Source organism: Phaseolus vulgaris, chromosome 6 (genome assembly GCF_051622355.1).
Source record: "Phaseolus vulgaris cultivar YP4 chromosome 6, ASM5162235v1, whole genome shotgun sequence".
NCBI lineage: Eukaryota > Viridiplantae > Streptophyta > Magnoliopsida > Fabales > Fabaceae > Phaseolus > Phaseolus vulgaris.
This window is the reverse complement of record NC_143503.1, coordinates 5,378,438-5,406,323: the sequence shown is the minus strand read 5'-3', so window position 1 is coordinate 5,406,323 and position 27,886 is coordinate 5,378,438. Positions and strand designations below refer to the sequence as shown.

Sequence of the window (27,886 nt, the reverse complement as noted above, 5' to 3'; positions counted from 1 at the left end):
TTATTGTATATCTTCTTTAGCTCAAATTCTTTGTTCAAAGGTAAAAAAAAACTTTTGATTCTTAATTTACGAAAAATTGTACTTTTTCTTAAACTCAACTCCTGACAACTAACAACTTCCTTTAGTAGACACTTTTTGAAATAAAAGCATAAATAAAAAAGCAAGTTATTTTAAATTGCTTAAAATGAAAACAGTATGATTAATTACATTGTGCATTATCCATGTTTGGACTAATCCCTTATATCCCATTCATGGCACCTACAAATAGTTAGGCTCTCTCATATTCTTTCATCCCCTAAGGAAACAATTCACTAGTAATCAACAAAATCCTAAGCATTACAAAAAATATGCCTTATAGTCTCTGCTTGTGGTAATTTCATGTTGCTTTCAGCAAGAGTGACTAAAAGAGAGGCATCTTCCTCAATTGATGTAGCATAGTGTATTTGCATTTGCACATTATCCTAATCTGTCAACAAAATAATGAATCCTTTTTTTCTTTAAGGCTCTAGATGAGTTTGAGTGCCATCAGAGAAAGAAAGAGATGATGCATTGTTTGTGCTGGGTAATGGTGTATTCTTTCGGGACTGGCGTTTTGTGCGCACAATCGCACTTTCAGTTTCAAACTCCATACCCAGTATCTCCTCCTCATCAGTCTCCTCCTCCATGCTGTCCTTAAAAATTGGATGAACATAGGCATTTTGAAGATAACCTTTCAAATTCAGGTTAGGTTCTATTGCTCGTTCTAATGTATCTTTCATCATTGCTTCCTGCATAAATAGTTTAAGTTGTCTCAAATACCTCAATTCATCATAATTGGTTTTATGATGAAATCTGATTAACACTACATAACACAACGCATCATTTTCATGCATCCAACCTATGTCATGACACCATGGGTAGGAAAATGAGAAAAGGACATCCTATAGAACAAACAGGATAATATATTTCCTGTTTCAATTATGTCTAACAAATAAACTGCTAGAAGTAGAAACCAGGACTCTACAATCAAATATTAATGCAAGCAGTTCAAGGAATTACTACTAGTAATTTACTTTGCACAAAGGACAAATCGACATACCTGTAAGGGAAATTTAACAAATGCAGATTCAAAACGGCCTTTGCAGTACCTATGGAACCATATGGTAAGTATTGGGAGCACAATGAGAAAAGGAGTTGATGAAGCAGCTTTCTTGGTGGTGAGGAGCCCCATCAGAACTATCTGTGAGACTATCAGTGCCAATATGATGCGGAAATGGACATCAGGCCAGAATGCTGCACCACTCTCATACTCTTGATTGTATACGTTAATGATCTGCATTTGGAAAACAAGTAGAAGGTACAGCTCATTATCTCATATAATGACGACGAAAACAATTGAAGTTGAACACATTATTGTGATTTGTAGAAAGGAGAAATGTTCCGGGTGATTAAGTTAGGACTTTAAACCTAACTTAATCTGACAAAATTTGTCTTATTTCTAGTCGATATAGGATCTCCAATAGTCCCTCAACAAATTGTACTATAATCATCAAGACCTACAAACACAAGGGCATCTTGAACTCTTTCCCATTCGTTCCTATTATCTTTCTACATGTGACTATATGCCAGGGACTTCTCACTATTTTTCAAAATGCTCATAAACTAATAGGAACTCATGTATATGCCATTATGGTGCTGAGTTCTAAATGTGCAGTGTGCATTTTTTAACACTTGATTGTTGAAACCGGAATCATAAACGTGCATATAAAATTCAATCACCACTGGCTTGTAATTATAAATATAACATCTGTGTACCTGATGACGGAAGACAAGATAGGCCAAGCCAAAGAAAACTATAATGAAAGGAAGAACAGCAGGTGTGACTGCAGCATATACTAGACCCAACAAAAAATACAATTGTATACGAGGTTCTCCAGTGTTGAAACCGATACTCCCAGGATCCATGGCCTCTTCCCTGTCCTTTTCAGTTTTCACCAAGAAGAAATTCTTCAAGTGATAAAAAATTAACGGTTTCAACATCAAAACCTCTGCAGCTATACTCGCCCATCCGTCAACCATTATATAAGTAATGAAGAAACTTGCTTTTAAAGGAATAGCAGTACCAATTGTTACCGGATATCTGTCAAAAGATTAACAAGAGTGCTTAATTTTTATCGACATAGCATAAATTTAAGAAAATATCTTGAATCAATACATGGAATCAAACTATCTGAGTGTGATTAAAGAATGTTAAAATATTGTTTATTAAAAGGAATATTTCATAGAATAGAGTATGATACCATTACTTTTTAATAGCTGGAGTGAATCCAGCAGTAAAGCCATTTCCATGTAATAAGGAAGGAGTGATATAATATGTTGAGTGCTGACACAAGGCTACTAAATGACACCCTCAACACAGTAAATATAGTAATGCTAACTTACAAAGTAAATAACTAGGGAGAATAAAAAACCGAATTTTGTATATCGAATAACTTACTGGTTCGCTGGTTGGTGAATGAAAGAACTCAGCTGTTGAAATGCTGATCCGGTAAGTATGTTTCCAAGGAATATATTCACAAAATTGAAAAGATAGTATCTAGAAGCTGATCTTCTCTCAAGAGATGAAATTGATTCAAAGCCTTCAAATTTAGACATGATCATCAATATTGTTGGCAGGAAGATAAGGAATAGCTTCAGCACAATACCAGGCAGAAAACCTTGAATGAATGACTTGACGAAAGACCTGCACATTGAGATATGTTTGAATAAGTAATCATGGTGATGCAAGTGAAATTATATCTTGTTATTTCCAATCATGAGATTAGGCTTACATGCTAACAAATGGCTTCAGCCATGGTGCTGCTTTCTGGATTCCTTCAATGCTTGCGAGGGTTTGAACAAATGCAATGGGGATCATAAAAAAGAAAGTGAGGAAAAAGAATGCCACAGCTATGATTAGCCTCCTGACAGTGAGGGAAACATAGGGAATTGGCAAGTTTCGCCAATACACATCTCGTGGTTCTGGGGCCCATTCAGTCAACCAAAGTGTTGGATCTCTGGTTTGCTGAGTTTGTGCACAAACAGCAGCACCCCATCTTGTTTTAAATGAAACAAATGCAACAGGCATGATAGAATTGGGATCATTTATGACCTTTTCCCTCTCTACAACAATCTGCAAAATCACCTCTGACCATCAAGAAAATTTACAGAAAGAGACTAAAGCAATGAAAACACAACATGCCTATAGAAATGACCTATTATATAAATATTGGGCTAAGCAAAATTGAATTAAAAAGTATTTTTCTTAAGTTTGCCAATGTGTTATTGGCGTGGAAGATTTCATCATGCATGTGTAACGAGATAAAATTTCTGAAAGAAAAAAAGGCATACAATACATACTTCTTTTGACAACTTGTCAATTTCATCGGTGTAATGATCAATAGCATCCACCTTCCTTCCCCAAAGACCAAGGAAACCAGTCTAGCAGAATGAAATAAGAGGGAAAGCTCAAGTGAAACCTGGATGGTTGTGATAATTTTTTTTACTGAATATCAGTTTCTATTCAAATACCTTTATTTCGGGTCTTTTTGAAGTTCTCTCAAGTTTATTTTGATAGTATACAAGCCAATTCTTCAACTTCTTCTTCTTGTTAACCAACTTAGCAAGTCTGTTGGCATCATAAACAACCTGCATACACGTTACAATAAATTGGCTTATGCACTTTGTACCCATTGAAAGAAAAGTAAATTGACAATTCTTAAGAGCAACACTATATTGCTTATCAAAAGATTGGACAATGGAAGGGAAAATTGGGGTTTATTTGGTTTACATTATCAACACTATATTTGCTTTCTATTTTGCCATAATTTCAAAAGTACCACCTTTTTTACATTTGGTTTCAGTTGTCAAAGATTTGTGCAATTTGAGCAAGAAATGGTAGAAACATTATAATGTTGCTTTCGGGGTTACCTATGTAATTGAAAATTGGAAACAAAGTGAAAAATATGGCTTTTTGTAATTATTAGTGAAAATAGGGAATGACTTTCTCAAATCAAACATGCCAGTTTCATTTAACATCTAGTTAATCATGTATGTGTAATTTCAATTCCAAATTCCAATTAAAACATGAATTCAATGAACACTGTGAAATATAGTAACAAATTGACTTCTGGCCATAAGACATCCAAACCTTCTTATACAGGGAGAAACTTCGAAAATAGACACTGCACAACTCATAATGTGAAAATAAGGAAGATAATGAATGGAAGTACCATTTAAGCAGTGTAAGTTTAAACAGGAGGAACCAACCTGGTGAGTAAGATAGTGGTCTGGATGATTGACCAAAAAGAAGTGCTCAACAAGCTCACCCACAGATTCATCAGGGTCTGATGGAATATTTCTAACGAGCACCTGAGTACAGTGTATTTCTATAAGTAAAAATATGAGTAACTAGTAGTAGTGCATGACAATCCAATCAACGCTGCAATTTTCTTGAATTTCTCACTACTAATAAAGATGCACAAGAAATAGATTGCTTGCAAAAAAATGTTAAAATATAACTGAAATCTACCATTGAAAATGACCAAGTATAATAGAATACCACCTCCAACCTTAAAAGCTAAAATCAGATTCCCTTATTTCTCTTCAGAGAAGCTAAAAAGCCAGACAAAATTATAGTAAAATAAACAAAAAAAAGTGAACCACAATCTGCAAACACATAGTTCTATAGGCACTACTCTACGACTTGAATTTAAAATTGAAGTGTGAAAAGTTCAGTTTACCGTAAACTGATCAGGACGACGCTTTTTTGCCGCAAGAAAACTAAGTCTCATTGATGCTACCTTCCCGTATTCCTTTAGCAAAATATAGCAAGTCCAAAAGGTAAAGGCATAAGCCATTACTATGTGTCCCCAGAACCTGAAGAAGTGCACAGAACTTTAGTATACAATTTAGCTCATATAGACAGTAATACGCGTCACATTAGTGACTTACTTTGCAATGTTAATGCTAATAAGGGAGATAATGCCAAGAAAATAGAACGAGTAATATTCAAATAGATTTTGGGGAATTAAGTGATGTTGTCCAAGAACTGAAAATAACTAAAGATTCTGATGGGGAGAATTGGTAATTTAGGTATATCATAAGCAATATAGAAGATGCAAAGCTATTAAGATAAGCTTAAGGTTTCACCTAGTTATATGCTAAATATAAAATGCCATACTAGCTGAAGTATACATTTGGCATGGAGGCAGTTCAAATTTGAATAGACCATGGTAGAAAACATGCAAATAGAGTAGCAGAATTGCAACAGCACTGAATGGAGAAATTGTAACCTTTCAGATCGACTATGGACATTTGAAACAGAGAGTTTATCAATGTCACTAGAAGTTATGTTTCTTATCTGGGATCCTTCTAGACCAGTACTAGTCCAATTGACAGGAACCAGAACAGTCCAAGCCAAGAATGCTATAGGGACAAAGATTTTAAGCCTGCCAACACAAACAGAAAACATGAGATCAGAACAACCGTATAATGCTTTCCTGAAGTGGCATTGACTCGATGCTGCATACATACCCTATCAAGTAAATCCGCAAGTAAACAACAGAGTCCAATCCTGCATGGTCAATAAGCTCAGGTTCTGGCATTCTAATTGCTTCTGGCATCCAATTCAAAAACCCAAGATATGATCTCCAGTCTAAATTGATGAACTTGCTCACAAACGCTCTTCCCTGAATTGGATCTGTTCTTAAACCCTTCAAATACCATTTTGGAAAGTACACCCTATCGTTCCAAGGTTGAAGCCTCAAAATAGCAAATGCCAGAAAGAAAAGCAATGCACTGGAAATGTTTATGGCAGCAGCAACCCCTATATCCGACAATGTTGTCATCTCTTCCTATAGAAAGGATAAACGCCTTCCTACGCTGAGAGAAAAGGGTTAGGTTAGATTAGACTTTCCAGAAGGTCATATCTTTTTCAATATGACTTTCCATATTATTCCAGAGTTCCATTAAATGAGTAAACTAACACATGCAGTTATGTACATCTACATAATTTACAAGCAAAATTGACCTTTTTTTACATGATAATTTTAAAAACTGATTAATTTCTTATTGTTGCAAACCTTGTGTCCTACTCTCTCCCATCCTATTGGTAAAGAAACAGTATCAGATTATGATCCCACAGAGCTAATAACAAACACAACAATCAATGACAGTTCTAAGTTTCTGGTTCCATAACTTAAACCGCCCCCATTCACTATTCAAACAGTATTCACTCCAAACAATACAGATCATACAAAAAATCAATTAGAAACAGAAAAAGAAAGAAATTAATCATCAGCAAAAAGTCAAAGTTTATCTCTTTAATCACCTCCTACCTATGCGTTGGTCAAACTTCAATCTTTCCTAAGCCGTACCCAGAAACACTAACAATAACAACAACTAACTACAATGAATTTGATGATGAGAAAGCAAGGTGTGATTGATTGGATTACTCACAATAAGTTGCAGAGTTGAAGATGATGCAACGTGGGGTAAAAGGGTGTGTGTGTACGAGCTGGAATATCTTGCAAAGCAGACAAGGAACAAGATTCCGCAACCTTTTGTGGTATTAGAACACACGCCACTGTCACCTGCTTGAGTTCAGAAACAGGAACCCACCTTGAAGATTATGCAATCACACACACAAAACAAAACATAAAGCAGAAGGCAGTGAGCAGAGACAGTGGAATAGTTTGTGTCTAGACCTTTCTTCTGCACTTCAGGCAATTGCATTCATGTGGTTTTATAACGGTGTGTCGGCACGTGATCACACAAACATACGTACTCACATCACATTCCTTTCCATACACCAATATTATTTTATTTTCATTAAATTTAGTCATTTTAATGTTTTATTTCCAACTTTTGAAAATAGGAAAAACATGTTAACCTACGAGTCTACGAAGAAGATCGAAAAGAAAAAAGTCAAACACCAGATTAATTAAATAAAAAATATATTTTAAGTATTTAATAAAACAATTCTTTTACTAAAATTTAATTAAAAAATATCCAAATTAAAATTTAATTAATTTTACGATTATTCTCATTGAATTTTGAATTTGGTTTAAATTATTTTTTCTAATATTTAAAATCACTAGTGAATTATTTTTTATATTATAGACGAGTATGAATTATTGCTACTATTTTGGAGAAAAAAAAAGTATTTATCTTATGCAAAATGGTTGTGTTTTGAAGCTCCGAATTGTTGAGAAAAAAGGTGAATGGGAATAATCGTTATGTGATAGATTTATGTGCAGTGGATGATAGATTTATGTGAAGATGGTAACATATATATTAGAAAGATGTGATTCAAACTAAACTTACAATATGTAAGAATTAAATGAAAAATAATGCAAGAAGAGCGATGAGGTGGCGTAGTGGAAAACGAGTTACCCAAGCGTGTGGATAATGCGTTGGTTGCGTAGGAATGGGCCACGTATACAAAATCAAATCAATTATTCCATATCAACATCATTATAATGATTTTGCTTTTTATTTCCTTTTCTAAAAATTTAAATAATTCTTTTATGTGGCTATTGTCCAAATTACTTCCCATTTTCACGAGATATTACTGTATTATTTGAGGAAGAGCATACTCTATGGATAATATCTAATATTCAATTTCTATTACTACATCAATTTATTGAGTTATATATTCACTTTCCTGTTACTGCATCTAATTAGTTTCTTATATACTTGTGTGATTGTGTTTTGGTATTAGTTTTTATCCATCCAAAACTACATGAAAGGTCATCACATCCACCATTAAACATCAATTCAATAAGCAATAAAAATAAATCATTACTATATTACATTAAGTTACAACAATTATCTAATGAAGTAGTCTCCTTTTCTACAAGAAGGGGATTACTACTATCCTTGCGTGGTTACTCTCACTTGCACTAGTGTTAGAAAGAACTGCAATTTGTTCTGGTATATTGTCAGAATTCTTGTTGAGGTTAAATGGTGTTGCACTCAACACCCTGAATTGATAGAAACACCCCAAACTCCAATAATTTATCATCCATGTAATCTTTTTTTTTTCATGGAGAGATAAATTTCATGTAGAGTAACTTTTCCTTGCATTAGGTTCTCTAAAAATCGAGCCAATGATGCTTTATGAGTCTGTGGGACAGCTGCATAAAATTGTAAAAGATGAGACAACTTCATTCAGTAGAATCACTGAATTCAAATAGTTAGGATAGACCTAATAACATACATATCCAATCTATGTTAACCTAAATCTCACATATATAAGTAAGATATTATGGAAATAAGGGAAGAGGAGAAGAAATTTAGTAAATCCTAGTTTAGTAGTCCTAATAGTCTGTAGGCTTAGTCATAGTTAATTATAGTATAGTTATTTACTGTTATATCACAATCTATGTTAACCTAAATCTCACATATATAAGTGAGATATTCTGGAAATAAGGAAAGAGGAGAAGAAATTTAGTAAACCCTAGTTTAGTAGTCCTAGTAGTCTGTAGGCTTAGTCATAGTTAATCATAGCATAATTATTTACTGTTATTGGTTAACATAGATTGGGTTGTATGCTATTGGGCTTATCCTAACACAAATACTTGCAATGATCAAACACAAATAACTTCGGACATCAGAGAGATGCATCACTTGTTTACTATAAATTTAATTTATCTTACCCCAAAGCAGAATTATATGAAGAACAAAAGAAATATCTTCTTAATTGTTTCAACCTATACAAAAGAAAGACTCATGTTTTAAGAAACACATCAAATACATCAGTAATATAAGCAAGGTACAATCTCAACTTAAAAACCAAGCTTTGTGTTCACTTCATAGATACACATACACATGTAATGGTTTTATTGTTTTTATTAGCCCCGCATGTCTTCCTCCTTCTTTTGTTCAGGGTAAACATTCGAAAAAACACAACATTTAATGCTCTGGTTTGCCGAATAATAACCATACAGTTCATCTATATTTCCTTTCTTTTTTGGCCAATTTCTTTAAGTTTTCTAATATATATTGTCAATTGTTGAATATGAATTCACAACTTCTCTGCAGTTGCAGCTTTAGATGGCATTAACTGTTCATATAGAAAATCGTTTTTAATGAAGTTTTCCATTCAAGTCGTTGTTACGATCTGCCACTTGTTAGATAAAATAAATTGTGAGTTCCATAAGAAAAAAAATTAAGAGAAAAACAAAACCAAAAGCAGAAAAGTAAAGATGCATTACACTATGCACACTTCCAAGTTTCTCATTCAGTAACTTCCCCAAAGACAAAGCTAATTCCATTGTTGAATAAAGAAATAGAGGAAAATCAACATATTTGTTTATATTTTTTAAGCAGAAAAATAAGTTACTAGGCATTTCAAGCAAACATTCATATTCCAAGGGAACTTTGTATAAAATAACATGATTCCAAGTAAATCTAGACAAGTTATATGTATAGAAATTACTATGTCTTACTGAGTGTGGGATTGTTTCTACATGCTTTATAGATGAAAGTTACAGGTAGACTTGAGGATGAGAAAAAATAAATTATTATTTTTTTATTTTAGGGTTTCTCATAAACTTTCAAAGATGTTTAAAAATGACTAGAAACAAAAGGTAAGAACCTTAATTGATTGAAAATAATGAATGGAATAGCCTCCTGAAAAAGTGAAATATGTCTCTGTATTGATCTAAATGTGATACAACTAAGAAAATCGTGCATTCAATAAAGGTGAAAATTTGTATATCAGAGGATTGATTGGTGTGCACGAGGATTAAATGTATGAATTCTTTAATATGTGTTGTCATTCGGTTATGATCCAATAATTATTTGAAAATGCTTTACTTTCTAATGTTTTTGTTTTCAGACACAGGAGTTTTGTTGCCCAATCCATGTAGACGAGGTTTTCCAACATACGCATATAAGAAAGAGTATTGGAGAATTCATCGATGAAAGATCTAGGCGAACACATGTGAGTTTTCTTTCATTACATCTAATGACATTTTTTTTTACTATTTTTATAACAATGTCTTGCTTTTTGTAGGAAGATTTTGAGAGTAGATATTCTCGAGCACTCTGAGTCTACTTTTTGTGTGCAGCTCACAATGTAGGAGGAAAGATTAAGGAACAAATGTTAGTTAGAGGTTGTAGGTGGAAGATATAAGGAACGAGTATATGGATTCGAACATGTTCTAGTCAACAAGTTGATTAAGAAGAGATTGATCAACTGAAACAACAACTTGCAACTAGTGAGGATCGGTTATCCACTAGCGAGGAACATATTCGTCAGATGAGCTCCGAGTTCCAGTCCATCTTGACATTTATTGGTGCAATCCTTCAATACCTATGTCCTCCAATAACCGTAGTTGCTCAACATATCTTTCAGCAACCACACAGTGACCAACAAAATGAACAACAAAATTCGTCTCATGATTACTCTATTTATTAGTTTGTTAAAAAACATTTGTACATTATACTTAAATATGTAAATAAGACACATGCTAGGATATTTTTATTTTTGTTTCATTCTTTTAATTATGTTTGATTTACTTTTATTACATTTACTTAATATATAATTGTTTAAGTTATTTTTTTGAATTTATTTATTATTTTATTTCACTACTGCTTGTATATCAGGTTATACCAAGAATTTATGAAGACACCTCAGATTTTAAAATATGGATACAGTATCTACAAATTCTATCCATATGTAATTACATATGAATTTTACCTATAGATTTATCTGTATGAAATTACCTACGGATTATAAAATTCATAGATAATTATTACTTACGGATTTTTGTATGTATGTAATCCCTAGGTAATTTTGATTTACCTATGAATTTTGAAGATTACCTATGGACTTTGACAGTATGTAATATCCATTTTTCTTGTAGTGTAAATGTTATGAAAGAAAAGTTTTGTTTTCCTATTAAAGCAACAAAACCTCAATACACTTCTTTGCTGATTTACAAGGGGAATTTACAAAAGATGTTTTTCAAAGACTAAAATTGTTTAATAACATCACAAAAGTCATTTCTGGCTCCAAATATCCAACTGCCGACATATTTTTCCCAGATTTTTGTGAGATCAAGCTTGCAATAAATGATTGGGTTAAATCTTCTAATACATCCATTAGAATTATGGCAGAATAAATGTTAAAGAAATTTGATAGTCATAGTGTTATTCATGATATATTGACAATTGTTTCTGTTTTAGGTCTGAAGTACAAAATGAGTTTGCTAGAATATTATTTATAAATTGTATGATATTGATTATGATCTAAAACTTTGTAGGATTCGACAAATGTGTTATAATTTAGTTTTGGAGTATCAATAAAAAAAATAATGAAAACTCTTATGGATCTACATTGCTGAAAGGAGGAAAGATGATGATGTGGGTGACTTTTAAGAGTTTATGACTAAAAAGAAAAAAATTTAGAGCTTCATTTATGAAAACATAGTTGAATTATTAGATGAAAAATAAATGGGTTAAAGTGTCTAACCCTTCAAGCAATTGCAAGGGATGCTTTAGTTATTCCAATCACAACTATAACTTTCGAATCTACTTTGAGTACCAATGGTAAGATATTAAATTTTCATCATAGTCAACTTCATCATAATACTATATATGACGCGTGCTAAAAATTGGCTTTGGAACTCAAAATGTCAAGTTTCAAATTTATTAATATTCATCGTTAGTTAGTAATTTTTTTACAAATTTTCATTTAATATTCTATATTTGATGCGTGTAGGTGCTAAAGAATTGAAAGAAAAAAAATGTTCTAATAAGTGAAAATGAATCTAATGATGAAGGTATATTATATTTTTGTAACTAAATTTTCCAATTTCATTTATCATATCTAATTTTTCTTCCTTTTCCATATGTAGGTGGATTAAATACAAGTCCTCAACATTTGTAAAATTAATAGATGTTTCGTCAAGGAATTTTATTTATGTATAATTATTTATTATTTTATATATTTTTTGACCTTTATTTAATTATTATTTGTTACTCATTTAATATTTATATAATTTTTTTTTCTTGATATTTCAATTAAAGAAAAAATGTGTTTTTTTATATTGAATATTTAACAATATCGTGTTTTTTTTGTAATTTTTACTTTTTTATATAATTATTTTTAATTAATATTTGGAAGTGAAAGAGTAGGTATAGGCATAGTCGTTGACCAATAAGAATGAAGATGTAACAAAAATTATATATCCATTAAATAAGAATGGATATGTGAATGAATCTTATGAGATAATAAATCATGCACTCGAACTAATTTTTAGAGACAAAAAATAATTAGTTGTTATAGTAACTAAATTAGAAATCATTTTAAAGACTAAAAATATTTTGATTTCTAAATTAGCTTATATTATTGTTAAATGATTTCTAAATTGGTGTCTAATTAGCAAATAAGGTTTTTGTTACCAATTATTTAGATTTTAAATTTGGCAGCAAAAACCTTGATGGTTAATTAGATACCAATTTAGAAACCATTTAACAATAATATAAACTAATTTAGAAACCAAATTTTTTTTAGTCTATCTCTAATTTAGTCATATAGCAACTAATTATTTTTTGTCTCTAAAAATTGGTTTCTAGTTCATGATTATATATATATATATATATATATATATATATATTTTGAAATATAGTATCATTCAAACTTATTTTAGTGTTTACTTTTTTTTTTCTTCAAAATATACCTACAAAAGATAAAATAAAAATATAAGTTTTTACTTTAAAAATAAAATAAATATAATAAAAGACATATTCCCTCCATTCTTTTACCATTTTTAAGTATGAACGAATAAATATTTTTTAAATAAAATAAATACTCATACATATACGTTATACGTTAATTCATCTTCCTATGCGACTTTTTGTTTATATATAATATATATATGTGTTATATATATATTAGCATGTTTATGTGTAATGTTTTCACTATGCAGTTACATGTATGATTAGTATAGTTTTCTTTTATTAAGAAGTTTCCTTTTAAGTAAACTACAAAATAAAACTCTTTTAAGTTAAAGTTATTTATATGGAAATATAAATGTTATACGACAGTATCTATGATAATATAAAATTTGTACCGACCAATTCTAGGCATCGTTAACCAATAGTAATGTTGGGGTCACGTAAGAGGGTTCCATGAGCGGTGTAGGTCAGTGTCTCGCGAGACACGTGCACCAAGGAACCAAAGAGTGGTCAGACATCGGTCACCAGGATGTACCGACGTGCCACTAGACAGTGTGGAGAGGTCGAACATCGGGGACTTGAACAACAGAGCTGGGCCACGAGAGGTAGATCCCAGACCACACACCAATTATCAGTAAGGGAGAAGCCTAGGTCACGAGAGTCCATGCGTGTGGAGTGGATGACGCGTTTCAAAGCGTAACACAAGTATAGAGCCGCTGGAAAGGATACGACATGTGAGGGTCACGTTCCAGCGGTGAGCTGCATGCATGTCACGTGAACAGCTAGGGTGCTCCCAGAAAGGGTGACCCCAGAGATCAGGTGCACGAGGAGGCATCCAGGTGGTCATCCTATCAAAGATTGACCTCTAGTTAGGGGACCCCACGCACTAGGTTATCCTAAGAGTGGGTAACAGTGGCGTTGGGGCCCACCCTCTCAGGAAGCCTATTTTTGGGTAAAGGAAACCGTGGAAACCCTAGGCTATATAAAGGAAAGTAACAAACTTAGTAAGGTACGCTATTCATTTGCGCCGCTACACACAGAGTCGACACAGAACTTTACACTTAACAATTTTGGTGTTTTCTAGCCCTACACTGACTTGAGCGTCGGAGTGCAAACGACCTCTAGAACGCCCTTTGCTTTGTGATTTCAGGTGTTTGATCGAAAGAAAGACACGAACAAAGGCATAGAGAATTGGGCGTGGGAGTATCATGAGACGTACGAAGGCCCTCGAGTCAACCGACAGGAACAAAATTAAAAATATTAAAAAACATGCATATATACATAATTTTTTAAATAATAAATTATTTTAATAGTAAATCATTTTTTTGATTATTTTTGAAATTATATATATGTGTGTATAATTTAAATATTTATTAAATATTAAAATGTTCAATTTATTATATATTATTGTTAGACAACATATTTTAACGAATTATTAACAATGTAATGAAATATTGATGAGAAAAAAATAAAAAAAAAGTTAAGAACATGTTCAAAATGTTTTACAAAGAAGTTTGTGTGTCATTGAGAGGAATTGGATCAATTAAAAATTTTAAAATCTTTAAACTATTTTCAAAGATCTTTGAAATATTTTAAAAAGTTCTTCAATCAAACTCGAATTGATGATACAAAATGAGTTATCTTAAAATAATTATTTGACTGAAAGATAAACAAAAGGTAAGGAGAAGATGGAGTTAGAAAGGAAGAAAAAAACCAGAGATAGACTTTTATATTGGTTTTATCATTACCTAAACAACACATAAACAAATATAATAAGATTCACAAGAAACCTTTTCAAAGAGACATCAAACGAAAATATAAAGTTAAAATATTGATATCGCTACATCACAAAAGTTTTAAAATACAATTAATTTATTTGGATTTGACATGACAACTTTGAGTTTTTGTTCTTCCAAAAAAATAATTTTCATATCTTATATATTTTTCTCTCACCGGAGTCAGTCTTTTAGCAACAATAGTTCATTATTTATAAGTTAAAAATAGAAAAATAGATTTTGATATTCAAACTACCCCAAGATAAACAATTATATCTCCTCATAATTCATTAGTTGGAAACCCTACATTATTTCGACCAGAATAATATCTGTACATTGTATTTTTTTTTTCTTCAAAAAATTGAACACGTTTAATAAATTTTACACTTTTTTTTAAATCAAACAACAATTTACTCATTAAATAGAAATCAAATTTTAAAAAATAAAATAATTAGTTATAATATTAAATAAACTAGATATTATTTTAAAAAGTAAAAAAATTATTAATATGTAAATTAACTTCTACGATACGATAAATAACTTTTAAATTAATATCTAATTAGTTATTAAAATTTTAGTTATTAATTATTTAAATTATAAAGTAGTTACAACTTAATAACTATTAAATACTAATTTATAAACTATTAATTAATAATGTAAATTAATTTATATACTAATAATTTATTTTTTAATTTTTAAAACAGTATTTAATTTAATTAATAAATAATTAATTATTTTTTATTTTTAAAATTAAATTCTAGTTAATCATTTTATTATAATGTTTCTTAATTCGATAGATTTTAGATTAGTTTTAAGTCTATGAGCAACTTGTTTTAATGTCAAACACACCTGAAATAAAGAAAACAAAAAAAAAATTATAAGTTGCCCGCTTCATGAAGTGAGACACTCGTGAAAATATAAAAAAAAATAATAAAACTTTGCAACCGGACTTCTCATTTCAAGCAAGTCCACATAAAGGAAACACGTTCCTTCTCCAGATTATAAGCATGAAACTAGCTTCAATGCACAATAAATTAAAAACAATAAGAACTTATTGTATGTTTTTTATTTCTATATTAATTGTTTTTGTGAAAGTGGATAACATTAAATTTTTGTGTTTATTGATTTACCCTTTTATGTTTATCTTAATTTGATGACAAATTAATTATTATATTATTATACAAAATAACAAGTTAATTATACTTGTTCAGGTAAGATAAGGTTTAACAACCTGACTCATAATCTATGTTCATCAACAGCTTGATATACTAAACCCTAAAAGATAACAAATAATCATAAACAACAATAAGGAAACAAAAGTCTATATAAATAAGTACTTAGATGAGGAAAAACATTTGAAATCTAACTCATTTTATACATGTTTTAAACACTTATACTAACTTGACTGTTATGTTTTGCATGTCAATAAGATTTCAATAAATTCAACAATGGAAACCGAATTGAATTGAAAATTTCTTGAGATATAGTTTATACACAATATAAGAAGTGTTCCTCACACAATATAAGTAGTTTTGATGTTCTACTAGTTGGGTTGGAAGGCTTTGCTTTGAGCTACATGTTACAGTGAACCTCCTCTCATAGTTGTGTGAATACCTTAATAACATTGACATTTCATCTAATTGGAAGAACATCATCAATCCTAAAGAGCTCAACTTAGAGATTCTGAAAATTAATTAAGTCAAAATATTTGGTGCCTATAGGTGAAATAAATTGGTAGGCCACAAGATTTCACATGGTTTCAATCAGAAGCTTGAATTATAAAACTAAGTTAAATTTAGAGATAAAAGGAGGGAAGCTGGCTCATGAATGAAATTAAAGCTAAACTGAAAGTGATAAAAGAAAAGTGTAGAAGAAAGCTAAACTGGAAGTGATACAAAAGAAAAGTGTAGAAGTAGATGCATGAGGAAACAACATCAAGTAGCACGAAGGGCAAAAGATACCCAAAGCCTAAATACTAACATGAAACCTAACTATGTAGAGACCATTTTTAATACTCAACTTACTCTTACCCAACATTCACAACATTAATTACATCATATCATGACTCCTCTATTTCGATTGAGCATTTGGAAGAATCCTAGGAGTACCTAATAGAAAATAGGTTTTTTTATGGTATTATGGAGACACCACTCTCTATTCGGTTGGAAACCTTTGAATCTAGATTGATACAATGACACAACTAATGAGAGCATGGATGGAAAAATAGATAAGAATAACAATAATGTGCACAATAATTCTAAAAAGGGTTACAATGAACATTACCTGAGATAACATTCTAGTTCAAGTTATTTTTTTATACTCATAATTTGTAGATTTGAATTTTCTTGTAATTTGTATTTGCAGAAGAGATCAAATCGGACTTCAATTCGAGATTCAATTTGATACTCAATTAAACCCAATTAACATAAGTGAAGTTTGGCCAAGAGAAGATAAAAGAGAAGCAAAGAAAGTGTGAACAAGGCATGTCACTCACCTAGTGAATCTTGACCATTGATACTAGATTTAGGAATTTGATTTTAAATTTTGAAATTTCCCTCTCTTTTGGCCATTTGAACTTTTGGCCAAGTGACTATAAATAGTCACCATTTCTCTTTATAAATCACTTTATAAATATATATGAGAAATTAAAAGAGTTTTGAAAGTCTATTATGAAAGTGAGTATTCCTCTATGAGCCTTATCTTGATATCTTAGGATTCAATTAGTGATTCTTCGATGAAGTTATCTTGAAGATGAAGATATGAAGATATTGCAATATCCAAACTTAACCAATTCAAGTACGAAAGAACAAAATTGAAAAGTTATAAAAAGACATTGAAGATGAAGAAAGAAATTAAGGCAAGGAAAGCAACACAAGTTATACTAGTAATCTTGCTGAAAATACAGGAGCTGTAGTGAGCGACTAATCGAGCCATTAGAACGTCTAGTCTTTTGGGTTGAGTGCAAAACCATTGTAATTCTTCACATTGTAAAGTTATACATTGTGAGTTTTGTTTGTGCTCTCTTTGACAGTGTTCTTTATTTTTTTTAGAGTTCTTAATCTTAGGGGGAGGTTAAGAAGGTGTAACCTGGAAAGGTACGAATACTCATTGTAACTAGGAAATGTATAAATACTCGTTGTAACCTGAAGATGTGAGAACACTCATTATAACCTAGAGATGTGATACTCATATAACCATGTGTGTTGCTTAGTGGAAACTCTTTAGTAGTTTCTTAAGAGGAATGAATATAGCTTGGTTTTGGGTGATATGTTAGATTATCAGGTAGACGGTCTACTAAACAGTCTAAATTTTTATCCACTATGAAAAGTCTAAGGCTCCATTCAACCCCATCCCCCTTTTGGAGCCGACTTTACCTACAACTTTGTATGTTAATAAGGAGAAATAATTTTTTTGGATGAAACAAATGGTTTTCTCAAGGTTTGTAGTAAGCTCCAAGGGAGTTCATGTAGATGAAGAAAAGGTGAAAATAGTTAGAGATTGGTAATTGTAGGTGATTTGTGAAATGGTTCAACATTATTTTGCACATTTAAAGGAAATACAAAAGAAGGGTGTAGTGTTTTAGTACAAGCAAAGATCAAGGAATTTTTTTCAAAATCTTAAGAAACACTTTACCAGTGGACCAATTCCAATACTACCTAACTTCACCAAATCATTTGAGATAGAGCGTGATACTTCTAATGTCAATAAAATGGGTGCCTTACTTCAAAAAGGACATCATCGAATAACCTATTTTGGTGAGAAACTCAAAGGTAGTAAGATCATCTACTCCACTTGTGATAAATATCTAGTTATGATTTAGCTTTCAAAATGTCTAGTTATGATTTAGCTTGGAAGGTGTTATTGGAATGTTTATTCTGAATTCTAAGATTCAGAAATGGAGATGAAACTCAATGATGCTTCTTGAGCATAAATGTAATCTAATAGGTTATAAGTGTGAATATTTGCATCCAAGATAAGAAGAATACTATGTAAGAAAGTGAAAGAAAGACACAAAATATGGAGAGACAATGGATAGATTGGTAGAAACAAGAACTAAAAGGCGCATAACAGAAGATAACAAAATCAAGTAAATAAAAGAGAAAAGAAATAGGAGACTTACCGAGTAGAAGGAGTGTGGCACTTGATGATGGAGGGAATTTCATATACCCAAGGAAGAAGATAAGATTCCAAAGAAAGTTGATCACTTTTACAAGAGCAAATTCTATAGAATTTCTCTAATTCTCATAAACTCTAAAATGTGTGCACAATGAAGGTGATGACTATATATAGCCACTCAAGGCTAGACTTTGCGAAAATTTTAATTTATAAAGGGAGGGAAATTAAATTTTAAATTCAAACTCTAGATCTAAATAAATGGCAAAGTTAAGGTTCATGCGTTCTATACTTGGGTCACACTTCTCATGTTATTATCACACATGTCATGTTTAGTCTTCTCTTTATTTTGACTTGCTTTGACTGAACTTTAATTGATCTCCAAGTGGACTTGGTTGAGTTTAAATGCTCTTTGTTTTGTGGTCTTCCAGTGTCCATACCTCCTACTTTTATTGGGCTTAATAGGACTAAATACAAAAAAAAAAAAAATTACTTGAAAATATTTTTCAAATGAAAAAATACAATGAAAGTAAATTCTAATTCTAAAATTACAACAAAAAAAAGTTGTATTCTTCAAATCATTTTTATTTATTTAAAACTAACAAATACCCTCCCTCTTCACACACTCATTAACTTGTGATAAGGAACTATATGCTCTTGTTAGAACTTTGAAAAAATTTATGATACATAGTGACTATAAGTCTTTTAAATATTTGAAATGTCAATGTAAGCTTAATAAGAAATATGTTATGTAGATGGATTTTATCAAACAACGTCAAGGAAGAAAAATATTGTGTCAAATGTTCTTTCAAGAAGATACATCTTACTTAACACTATTGAAAAAAACTAGTTGAAAATGACTCATTCATACATGAAGGGGGAGTTTTAACTCTCTTGACTAAGTCATAAAGAGGTGGTTTGGTGTATGAACTAGTTTATCTGTCAAATAATTAAGAAAAAAAAGAAAGAAAAAGAAAAGAAAAAGAGTTAGTTTAGATCTTTTAACCACTTCATTTAAGATATGTTAGATTCTTCTATAACTTTTTAAAAGGAACATTTCTTAAAGATAATTATGGTGAAAACATTCTAGGAATATTATGATAATATTTTTTATGTTATGAAAATTATAGAAAAAAAATTCTTTTAAAAAAAATTATATTTTCATCGTATTTAAGACAACGAGTTTCTTATTTATAAAATACATTTTAACTCCTAAAGTTTTCTTCTTGTTTTGTTGTTATGACCATAAAGATAAAAGATTTGAATCCTAAGGTACCCATGCATTCTACATTGTCTCCTTTAAAATAAAACCCTTTATTGATAATATATGCATGAAATGTTAATGGATGAACTTTGAGCCTAAACTACAAGATGGAAGTGATATCTAAATTCAAAAACAAAATGCAAAATCAATCCAAAAAGCAGGTTTGCACTTAAAGAAATGTTTTTACTTCACGAGAGAGTATTGAACTAAATCAAGATTACCATTTTAAGTGAAAACAAAAAAATACCAATATGGTTTCTATAAATTGTTAAATACTAATCATGCTAAAGTTCTAAAAAAGGCATCTAATATCAATCTTATTGGGATTTTGGGTTTTGGAATATATTTTGAAAATATAATATATATGTTGTATGGATAAACTTGCTATTTATTTTATTCATGTAGAGTAAAAATGTAATAGAATATTAAATATTAATAATATCTCAATCTTAACTTTCTAAATCTAAATAATAGTTAAATATTTTTTTTTATGTTTATGTAAAATATTTTTTTTAAAACTATAAGATTTCCCAAAAACAAATTTAAATAAAAGATATTAAGTAAATATTCTCAATATTTGTTATTACCTTAATATCTATTTATTGGAATTTCAAATTTTAGATTTGATTATTTTTCTTTTAATGCTTGATTTCTTCCTTTTTTTTAAAAAATTCTTATCTTTCACTTTCTTGCATGGGAACACATCTTCATTTTTTGATATTCTTCATTGTATTTCTTCTTTTATAAACCCCATCTTCTTTGTTTATTATGGATTCTATGATAGTAATATTGGACACTTTTATGAATGCTTGAATGTGGTTCTTCATCTACTTTCTTCTCTTGGATATCAAATTTCTTCAAGAGATTTCTTCTTTTTTATTTTGATCAATCTTTTATATTTTCTTTACTGTAGTCAACTCCTCTTTCATCAAATCTAAAACATAACGTCTTTGATATGAATTTTTAATACTTCTAAGTTTGTTTTCAAAAGACACCTTATATAACTTTTCTCTAACAGTTGAATAACACTTACATTTTTTTGTTAATGTCAAGAACATATTAGATGTCAAAAATTAATTTGAAACCTGAATGAATTTTAATTGTAATTTCTTTTATGTTTTCAACAATATTTTGTTCTCCATTCTCTATTCTTACTCTATGAATATCAAATTTGTTGAACTCTTTAAAAAAATTGTCAATTATGAGTCTTGGATTTTGTACAACCACTATCCACAAGCCCACATTTTGTAGGTTTTTTTGTTGTAAAATATGATGTTGTAAGAAGTATTTCATCTTTTGATTCATCCTCTACAATATTGATAGCTTCTTGTAGTTGTTAAGATTTTCAAATATTTTTTACTTGTCCAAATTAGTTATATTTTTTTATTCATTTTACATCTGGTCCCACCAATACGCGTTTTTCTGGTTGTATTTGCTCATTTTGTAGTTATTGACTTTGAAAGCACCTTTGATAGTATGAAGTAAAGTACCTTAAAAAACATTAGATTCTTTCACTAATATGCATGGCTCTTGTGCTTACAATGCCTGAACACTTTTGTCAAAGTAATTGTAGACAAATCCTTTGTGTTTTCCAATGAAGTAATAGATGTTTCGTATCTCTTCAACGTTGTTACTAGAATTTCTTAACTAATCTGGAATCAAGAAACTTCTTACCAATAATTTTATCCGGTTAATAGTATCCAATAATTTACTGGAGTATTTCTTAATTATCTCAAAATCTTTCCTCATTTATAGCTCAAATTCAACTCTTTCATGCCTCAAATCTTCTCATTTTCTTCCTATTCTCCTTACAAATAATTTCAATTTGAATGATTTTAGGGTCATAATTTTGGTAAGGATTATTTGTGAAACACCAACAAACAAACATGGCCTTTTTGTTTTTTTGTTTTTAATTTTGATTTGGACCATGGTGGGGTTTTTAGGCAGTGGATCATCAATGTAATCCTCTTCCAGGACTTCTCAAAACTCTAGTCCTTTTAGCGACTTGTGAAATTTTTTTTTCTTCTTCCATTCTATAGGTCCTTAAGAACCATAACTCTAGATTTTTGGATTTTGGAAATATATTTTTAAAATATAAAAGATGTGTATATGGAAAAACTTGTAATTTATTTTATTCATAAATTCTATACATAAAATAAAAATATAACAAAATATCAAATATTATCGATATCTAAGTCTTAATTTCTTAAACATAAATAATAATGAAATATATATTTTATCTCTATATAAAAAAATATTTGAAAAAATTAAAAAAATTCCTAAAAATTAGTTTAAATAAAAAATATTAAATAAATATTCTCAACAAATCAACTCATTGTTGATAGCATTAAACTTTGAATATATGAGTGAGGGATTTTGGGCCAAAGGGAGTAGGATTGAGGAAGTGGTCCAAGTCTTTGCTCTGAACCAATATGTACTACAGAACAATACAGGATGTGGACATGAGAGGAGGATACAGATGGCATAGTTCAAGGAGTTGGTAATATTAATACAACCAAGCCAAAGTTATTAAAATTAACAAGAAACATACCAACTATACAATTCATACAGAATCAATCTTCTAATTTTCTATTATGAAATGAAGCAGCATACAATACAGAGGAGCAAACTATATATATAATATGGTTAGCCTAAGTGAAACTATGTGCTTCAACCATTACAAAGACATTTTCAGCACACATATAACATGGGCTTAAAAATCAGCCTGTAATATTTTGGCAAGTGTATCTTATATTCCTATATCTATAATCTATTTGATGCTGATGCCTCCAATTTCTCATCATCACTAACTTCAAATGTTAATCATCCAAATATGTTTGTCATGTACATGGGTAGTACTGACATATCTGTTGCTCATATTTGTCCATTGAAGAAAAGGCAGCATCATTAATATTACAATGCCTGTTTGGTGAATCCGCTCCAGATGTGTTTTTCTGCTGTACAACTCTGATGAGGGACCAAAATACATCTATCCTTGTTACATGTCTGTTCGCCTGTTGCACAATTAAATCAAATCAAATCAGTTATTAGCTTTAGGCTATGTTTGACTATTGTGAACAAGATGAAGGTTGCCATGGAGTGTGGTGACATTCTGTAAGACATGTGTTTTTGTAAAGTATTAACACCTTACCTCAACTATAAAGCGTGCCCATATTTTAGTGTCCCTAATTTCCATCTTTCCCTTCAAGATATTCAATCCAAACCCACCAATGATGTCCACTATCTCAAGGAAGGAGCCCTGCTCTTCAAAAAGCATCTGCAATGCAACCAAGTCATTTTTTACTTCCATCAAACCAAAAGAACAGCAGATTGTCTATGTGGGTGTGAAGTCTACACATTTTCTTACCTCTATAAGCATTTGGCCAGGTGGGTCCATATCCTCCACTATAATTGGGCATACCATTGTTTGACCTTCCACTTCAAATGCACATGTAACACCACCACCACTTTTCTTGCTATCTCCCACACTGCTGTCTTTTGCCTTCTCAATGAGCTAAAGATACCAACAAAATCAATCATGATGATGATGGTGAAGAAATAAAGAGTATAAGAATGCTTAATGTTTTGTATCGTTTGCCAAGAGAGGGTAAAGGTCTAATCAGTTACCTTAGGCTCACTGGGCTCTTGCAGCTTGTCTGCATACTTGGTGATGCTTTGTAAGAATATCATGTATCTGATGGTTCGGTCTAACAAAGAATCAATGCTACACTGATTCATCAGCAAAACATTTGTTAGTATGTTACTCACTAAATAAATCATAAATGCACACATTTCAGTGGTTAAGATTCTGAATAAATCTGATGCATAAACAAAAAGTTTCCTTTTTGTTATCATGAGGATATTTGAAAGGGTGTCCAACAAGTGTGGTGCATAAATAAGTGTTCAACACCAGGATGTGCTATTATTCTATGGAAGTGTCAATGATTCCTAGCTTATCACAAGGACTTTTGAAGGTGCATACCTTTCCACCATTGGGAATGATCCCTCTCAACTCTCCAATGCGGTCTTGAATCTGCTGACGATCTTTAGGTCTCGGTCGAGTTGTTTCACCTGGTCTAGCCCTTTTCCTGGTGACCTTATTGTGTTCCACCACCTTTTGAGGCTTTGCATCTGCCCGACCAGCTCTCCCAGTATTTCCATTTCTGTCATTTATCCACAAGCCTCCTACTCCTACCTGTGACTTTGAGAATATTTCTTTCTGGTCTGCAAGATTGTTTGTTATGTCCAATTTAGGAACCAAAGCATGACTAGTCAAATGCTTTGGATTTCTATTCTCAGGTGAAGATTCTGTCCTCTGCTTTCTATTGGTTGATGGTTGATCTCCAAAATTAGAACCATGGAGAAACTCTTCAATTCCTAACTCTGAGAATAATCTCTTTCCAGAGCCAAATGTTCCAACATTTGACTCTGATATGCAATCAGAGAAAGCAGTGTTAGTAGCAGCAGCACTCACCACTGGTGTAAGCATAGCCACACTGTCCCAGCACTCCTCGGCTTGGTCACAGCTCAAATGATGTCTCATGCTATCCAAGAGACTGTTTTCCGAACAATGCATAGCTGAGTATGTTTCTTGACCATCCATGTTGGGTGTAGTTGTGATAGAACTATTATGCTCAGCTTGATATGTGACTGGAACATCATCAATGCCACCACTACCAATCAGACCAAAAGATGGGGTATTACATCCTCTTGACTCATCCAATGCAGTCACTGTTCCATAAATGCTGTTGTCTGAAGGAGCTAACAAATGGCAGAGATCATTCATGGAGAAGAACTTTGAAAATTGTTCTAATGAATCAACTGGCTCTAGGTCCTTGGGGAGATCATGCACCATACTCAAAGTATCAGGATAATTAACTTCTCCCACAATACTAGATTGAGCAGAGTGTTGGATATCCAGTGGAAATCCTGTGTGGTATTGAAATGGGCCTGTTGGGTCTAACAGTCTATTCAAACTAATTAATGAGGACAATGTTGAATCCTGAACAGCTAGCTTGTTACTAGAAAATTCATTTGCCTCTTTACAGTGCATATACTCAACATCTTCATCCCTTATCTCAGATACCGGTTGTTGCCCCAGTGAATTCAATGATGAAATTTCACCACTCCATGTGCCAAAACTGGGGTTTCTAGAAATTATGGTGTTCATGGAATAATCAGTACTATCCCTATCCGAGAATACAGCTTGAGCTTTTACTGCAGGTGCCAATTGGTCACAAAGATAAGAGAATCCATGCATCGGTGTCGTTCCTTCTTCAACAAGAATCATATCCATGGAAGGGAAGGAGTCATCGAGACTTGCATAGGAACATGAATTTCCCAATAGCATTTCAGAGTTGTCACTATGAACAGATTTGAGATTCCAATCATATAAATTTTCTGAAGATATGGAAGCCAACAATCCATTGAGATCATAGTTTTCACAATCTAGATATAGATCTCTACTACTATTGAATACGTCAAGCAAACCCTCATCTTCTATCCCCCTCAACAACCTTTCTGTTTGTTCCACAAATTTCACTCTGTCCAAAATCTGCAACAAAGAAATTATCATAATCCATGAGCACTAACTAAGTAATTATCGGCTATGATGAAAACAAAATCGAGAGACAACACATAAGAGTTACGGATAAGTGCTTGTAAGGCCAACAAGGTTTAAGAAGTTACAAAATGTTATTAAATTTCATAAATTGAAACTCATCAGTTTAAGTTAAAACACTTGGACATGCATGACGAGTTCAAAACTATAATGCAGCTCAAAGCCATATGAATAAGAAAATTAGACTATACATAAAGAGCAGACTTAAGATTCTTTAGCTTCTGCTTTAAATGTCAGATATAAGCCTCTTAAGATAAAACAGGAATATATTTCAGGCATTTCAATGATCCTAACCTTCTTTTTGGATCCAAATTGTACCACTCCCCATGGTTTAACAGATATCACCACAACTGTCTGCATATAATAGTTGGTCAATGCACAATGATCAGGACTTTGAAGAAGAATACTATAGACAATTAAGTATATTTATAAGTGATATTTAACCAAGGAAATTATGGGAAAAGAATATGAATAAATCTGAGGCATGGAGGTTCCTTTCTTGGAGTTTGATGGTACCTTTATCCCGGACAAGAACTGTGGATGCAAACCATAATCATCCTGCAGAAATAAAGCAAATTTTTTTCTAGTGGGAAAAACTTACAAAGAGAGAAGATGAGATGTTGAAAATGGTAATTGACAGTAAAAAAAAGTACCTCACACATTTGACCATCTGAGTCCACCCATCTGTGCTTGCCAGTCAAAGCAGCTTGACCAACAATTCTGCATATGCCATAACGACAAAATCATCCCTTTGTCTTTCATTGTTACATTTTATATGCTTTTAAGTTTTACATCAAACGAATCTCTGTGTTGATGACCCAGTTGGCCAAAATTTAAAATTGGCCAACTTTTCTTATTGATTTGGTGAAAAAGAAACCATGGGATTCAAAACTAGAGACTGAAAATAGGAAAAACAAAAACTATACTATAAGCTAATAACAATATTTTGTGTACCCTTCACCCATCGAATGGACATGTGGAACTGTGTTGACAATCTCTTCTCCCAATTGATCTTCACAGTATACATCTTCCACTCTCAGCACCCTGGAGGTAAGTCATCATTCTCATCTTAAAAACTAAAAATAATATACAAATAACAGAATAAAAAAACATGGTTCATATAATTAAAATAGAACAGAAAAGAGAAAAAATGGCTTACAAGGTATTTTGAGGATGAATGCGCCACAAAATGACGTAGGAGCAGCCATCCACTGCACAAAGCATCTTGAGCTTATTCCTTAGACTTGTAACATTAAGAGGCTCAACCATTGCCATTTTATTTGGCACTTACCAAAGTGTTACCAACAATATATCTTTGAAATTGAATCAATGATGACAGATTTGTGAGTTGAGCCACTATGCAAACACTAACACAACAAGCCTTCAAGTGTCAACAACAACAAAGTTACTAAGGAAAGAAAGAAGAGAAGAGAAGAGATCAAAGTGTTGTTTTGTTGTTGGGTTTGGTTTCTTTCACTTTTCACTTCATTCATTTGTTTTGGCTTATTTATTTGTCTTTTGAGAAGTACGGAATTCTCCCACCTTGCTTTTTCTTGTTCTCGATATCAAATATTCGCATTCATTTACAATTATTAAAAGGAAGATTCTTTCTTCTTCGTATCAACATTAATTGGGTTAAGGTCCATAAATTCAATGTTAAATGACAATTACTTGTAAGTAATTTGAGAATCATTTTGGTTGTTTCATCTGGCAATACGCATTTAATGTGAAACATTGAAAGTTTGTACGGGAATATTGTATTACATTTACTCTCGTGCTTGTGTATAACTCCATTATTATGAATTGAAAAAAGAGCATGGAAGTGATATATTTTAGGAACATTAAATTTGAGTATAACTTAATCAAAAGTTGCGAAATACTGCAAATGAGTCTTATGTTAGATTGAATTGTTTGCCAAATACACAACTCACTACCCACTTACACAATAGGAATTATATAATAGATACACAATAGGAATTATATAATAGATACTTCTATAGGCAAACATAATAAAAACCATATAATAGGTAGTTCGATAACTGGTGGTTTCATGAACCCAACAAATTTTCATTAGGATAAGTTATAAATGACTATGATATCATATTAAGAAAAAGATTTTAAGTCTAACTCAACTTATAAAATCAACTTACAAGATGAGATTGCACCTATTTATATATTATAAAATGTTTTTATCTCTAGGCGATGTCGAATATCAAATAAATTGTTTTAAAGACAATCTAGAGTGAGGATATTCATATAAAAAGTAGTGCATTGTGAAATTTAATCTCTAAATTAACTTTGTGGGGGTGAAATAGTGTATCTTTCTATGTTTATAGTTTCTAATTTTTAAATATTAAGGTTAGAAATGGAATTTACTTGGATCTCACTTAAGAAATTTCTAAAGAT

The 27,886-nt window shown here is 31.4% G+C and overlaps 2 protein-coding genes across 4 annotated transcripts; both read right to left on the bottom strand.

The window, feature by feature from the left end:
- Positions 1 to 153: 153 nt before the first annotated feature.
- LOC137830901 (hyperosmolality-gated Ca2+ permeable channel 1.2) lies at positions 154 to 6,793 on the bottom strand. Of its 3 annotated transcripts, none has more exons than XM_068638298.2 (12): positions 6,478 to 6,793; positions 5,554 to 5,901; positions 5,313 to 5,468; positions 4,761 to 4,896; positions 4,288 to 4,389; positions 3,550 to 3,666; positions 3,379 to 3,459; positions 2,811 to 3,151; positions 2,477 to 2,722; positions 1,795 to 2,119; positions 1,079 to 1,312; positions 154 to 767 (listed from the first exon to the last, which is right to left on the bottom strand). In XM_068638298.2, the coding sequence occupies exons 2-12, from the start codon at positions 5,865 to 5,867 to the stop codon at positions 498 to 500; spliced, it is 2,322 nt and encodes a 773-aa protein (XP_068494399.2). In that variant the 5' UTR covers positions 5,868 to 5,901; positions 6,478 to 6,793; the 3' UTR covers positions 154 to 497. The 3 variants fall into 3 exon arrangements, with proteins under 3 accessions (XP_068494399.2, XP_068494400.2, XP_090159189.1); XM_068638299.2 differs by having other exon boundaries at positions 5,554 to 5,896; positions 6,478 to 6,736; XM_090303063.1 differs by lacking the exon at positions 3,379 to 3,459 and having other exon boundaries at positions 6,478 to 6,741.
- A 15,636-nt stretch (positions 6,794 to 22,429) lies between these two features.
- Positions 22,430 to 26,962, bottom strand: LOC137830903 (transcription factor bHLH157). Its single transcript, XM_068638303.2, has 10 exons — positions 26,640 to 26,962; positions 26,435 to 26,524; positions 26,134 to 26,200; positions 25,997 to 26,038; positions 25,775 to 25,834; positions 23,843 to 25,414; positions 23,488 to 23,589; positions 23,228 to 23,374; positions 23,012 to 23,137; positions 22,430 to 22,874 (listed from the first exon to the last, which is right to left on the bottom strand). The coding sequence occupies exons 1-10, from the start codon at positions 26,753 to 26,755 to the stop codon at positions 22,701 to 22,703; spliced, it is 2,496 nt and encodes an 831-aa protein (XP_068494404.2). The 5' UTR covers positions 26,756 to 26,962; the 3' UTR covers positions 22,430 to 22,700.
- Between the last annotated feature and the right edge of the window lie 924 nt (positions 26,963 to 27,886).

Coding starts and splice junctions, on each gene's coding strand:
- LOC137830901 (XM_068638298.2), bottom strand. CDS start 5,867: ATGACAACATTGTCGGATATAGGGGTTGCTGCTGCCATAAACATTTCC. Junction 2,723..2,810: donor CTGAAGCCATTTGTTAGCAT/GTAAGCCTAATC, acceptor CTCAATGTGCAG/GTCTTTCGTCAAGTCATTCA. Junction 768..1,078: donor TTGTTAAATTTCCCTTACAG/GTATGTCGATTT, acceptor CTATTTATGCAG/GAAGCAATGATGAAAGATAC.
- LOC137830903 (XM_068638303.2), bottom strand. CDS start 26,755: ATGGCAATGGTTGAGCCTCTTAATGTTACAAGTCTAAGGAATAAGCTC. Junction 26,525..26,639: donor ATTCATCCTCAAAATACCTT/GTAAGCCATTTT, acceptor ACTTACCTCCAG/GGTGCTGAGAGTGGAAGATG. Junction 26,039..26,133: donor CAGATGGTCAAATGTGTGAG/GTACTTTTTTTT, acceptor TTATTTCTGCAG/GATGATTATGGTTTGCATCC.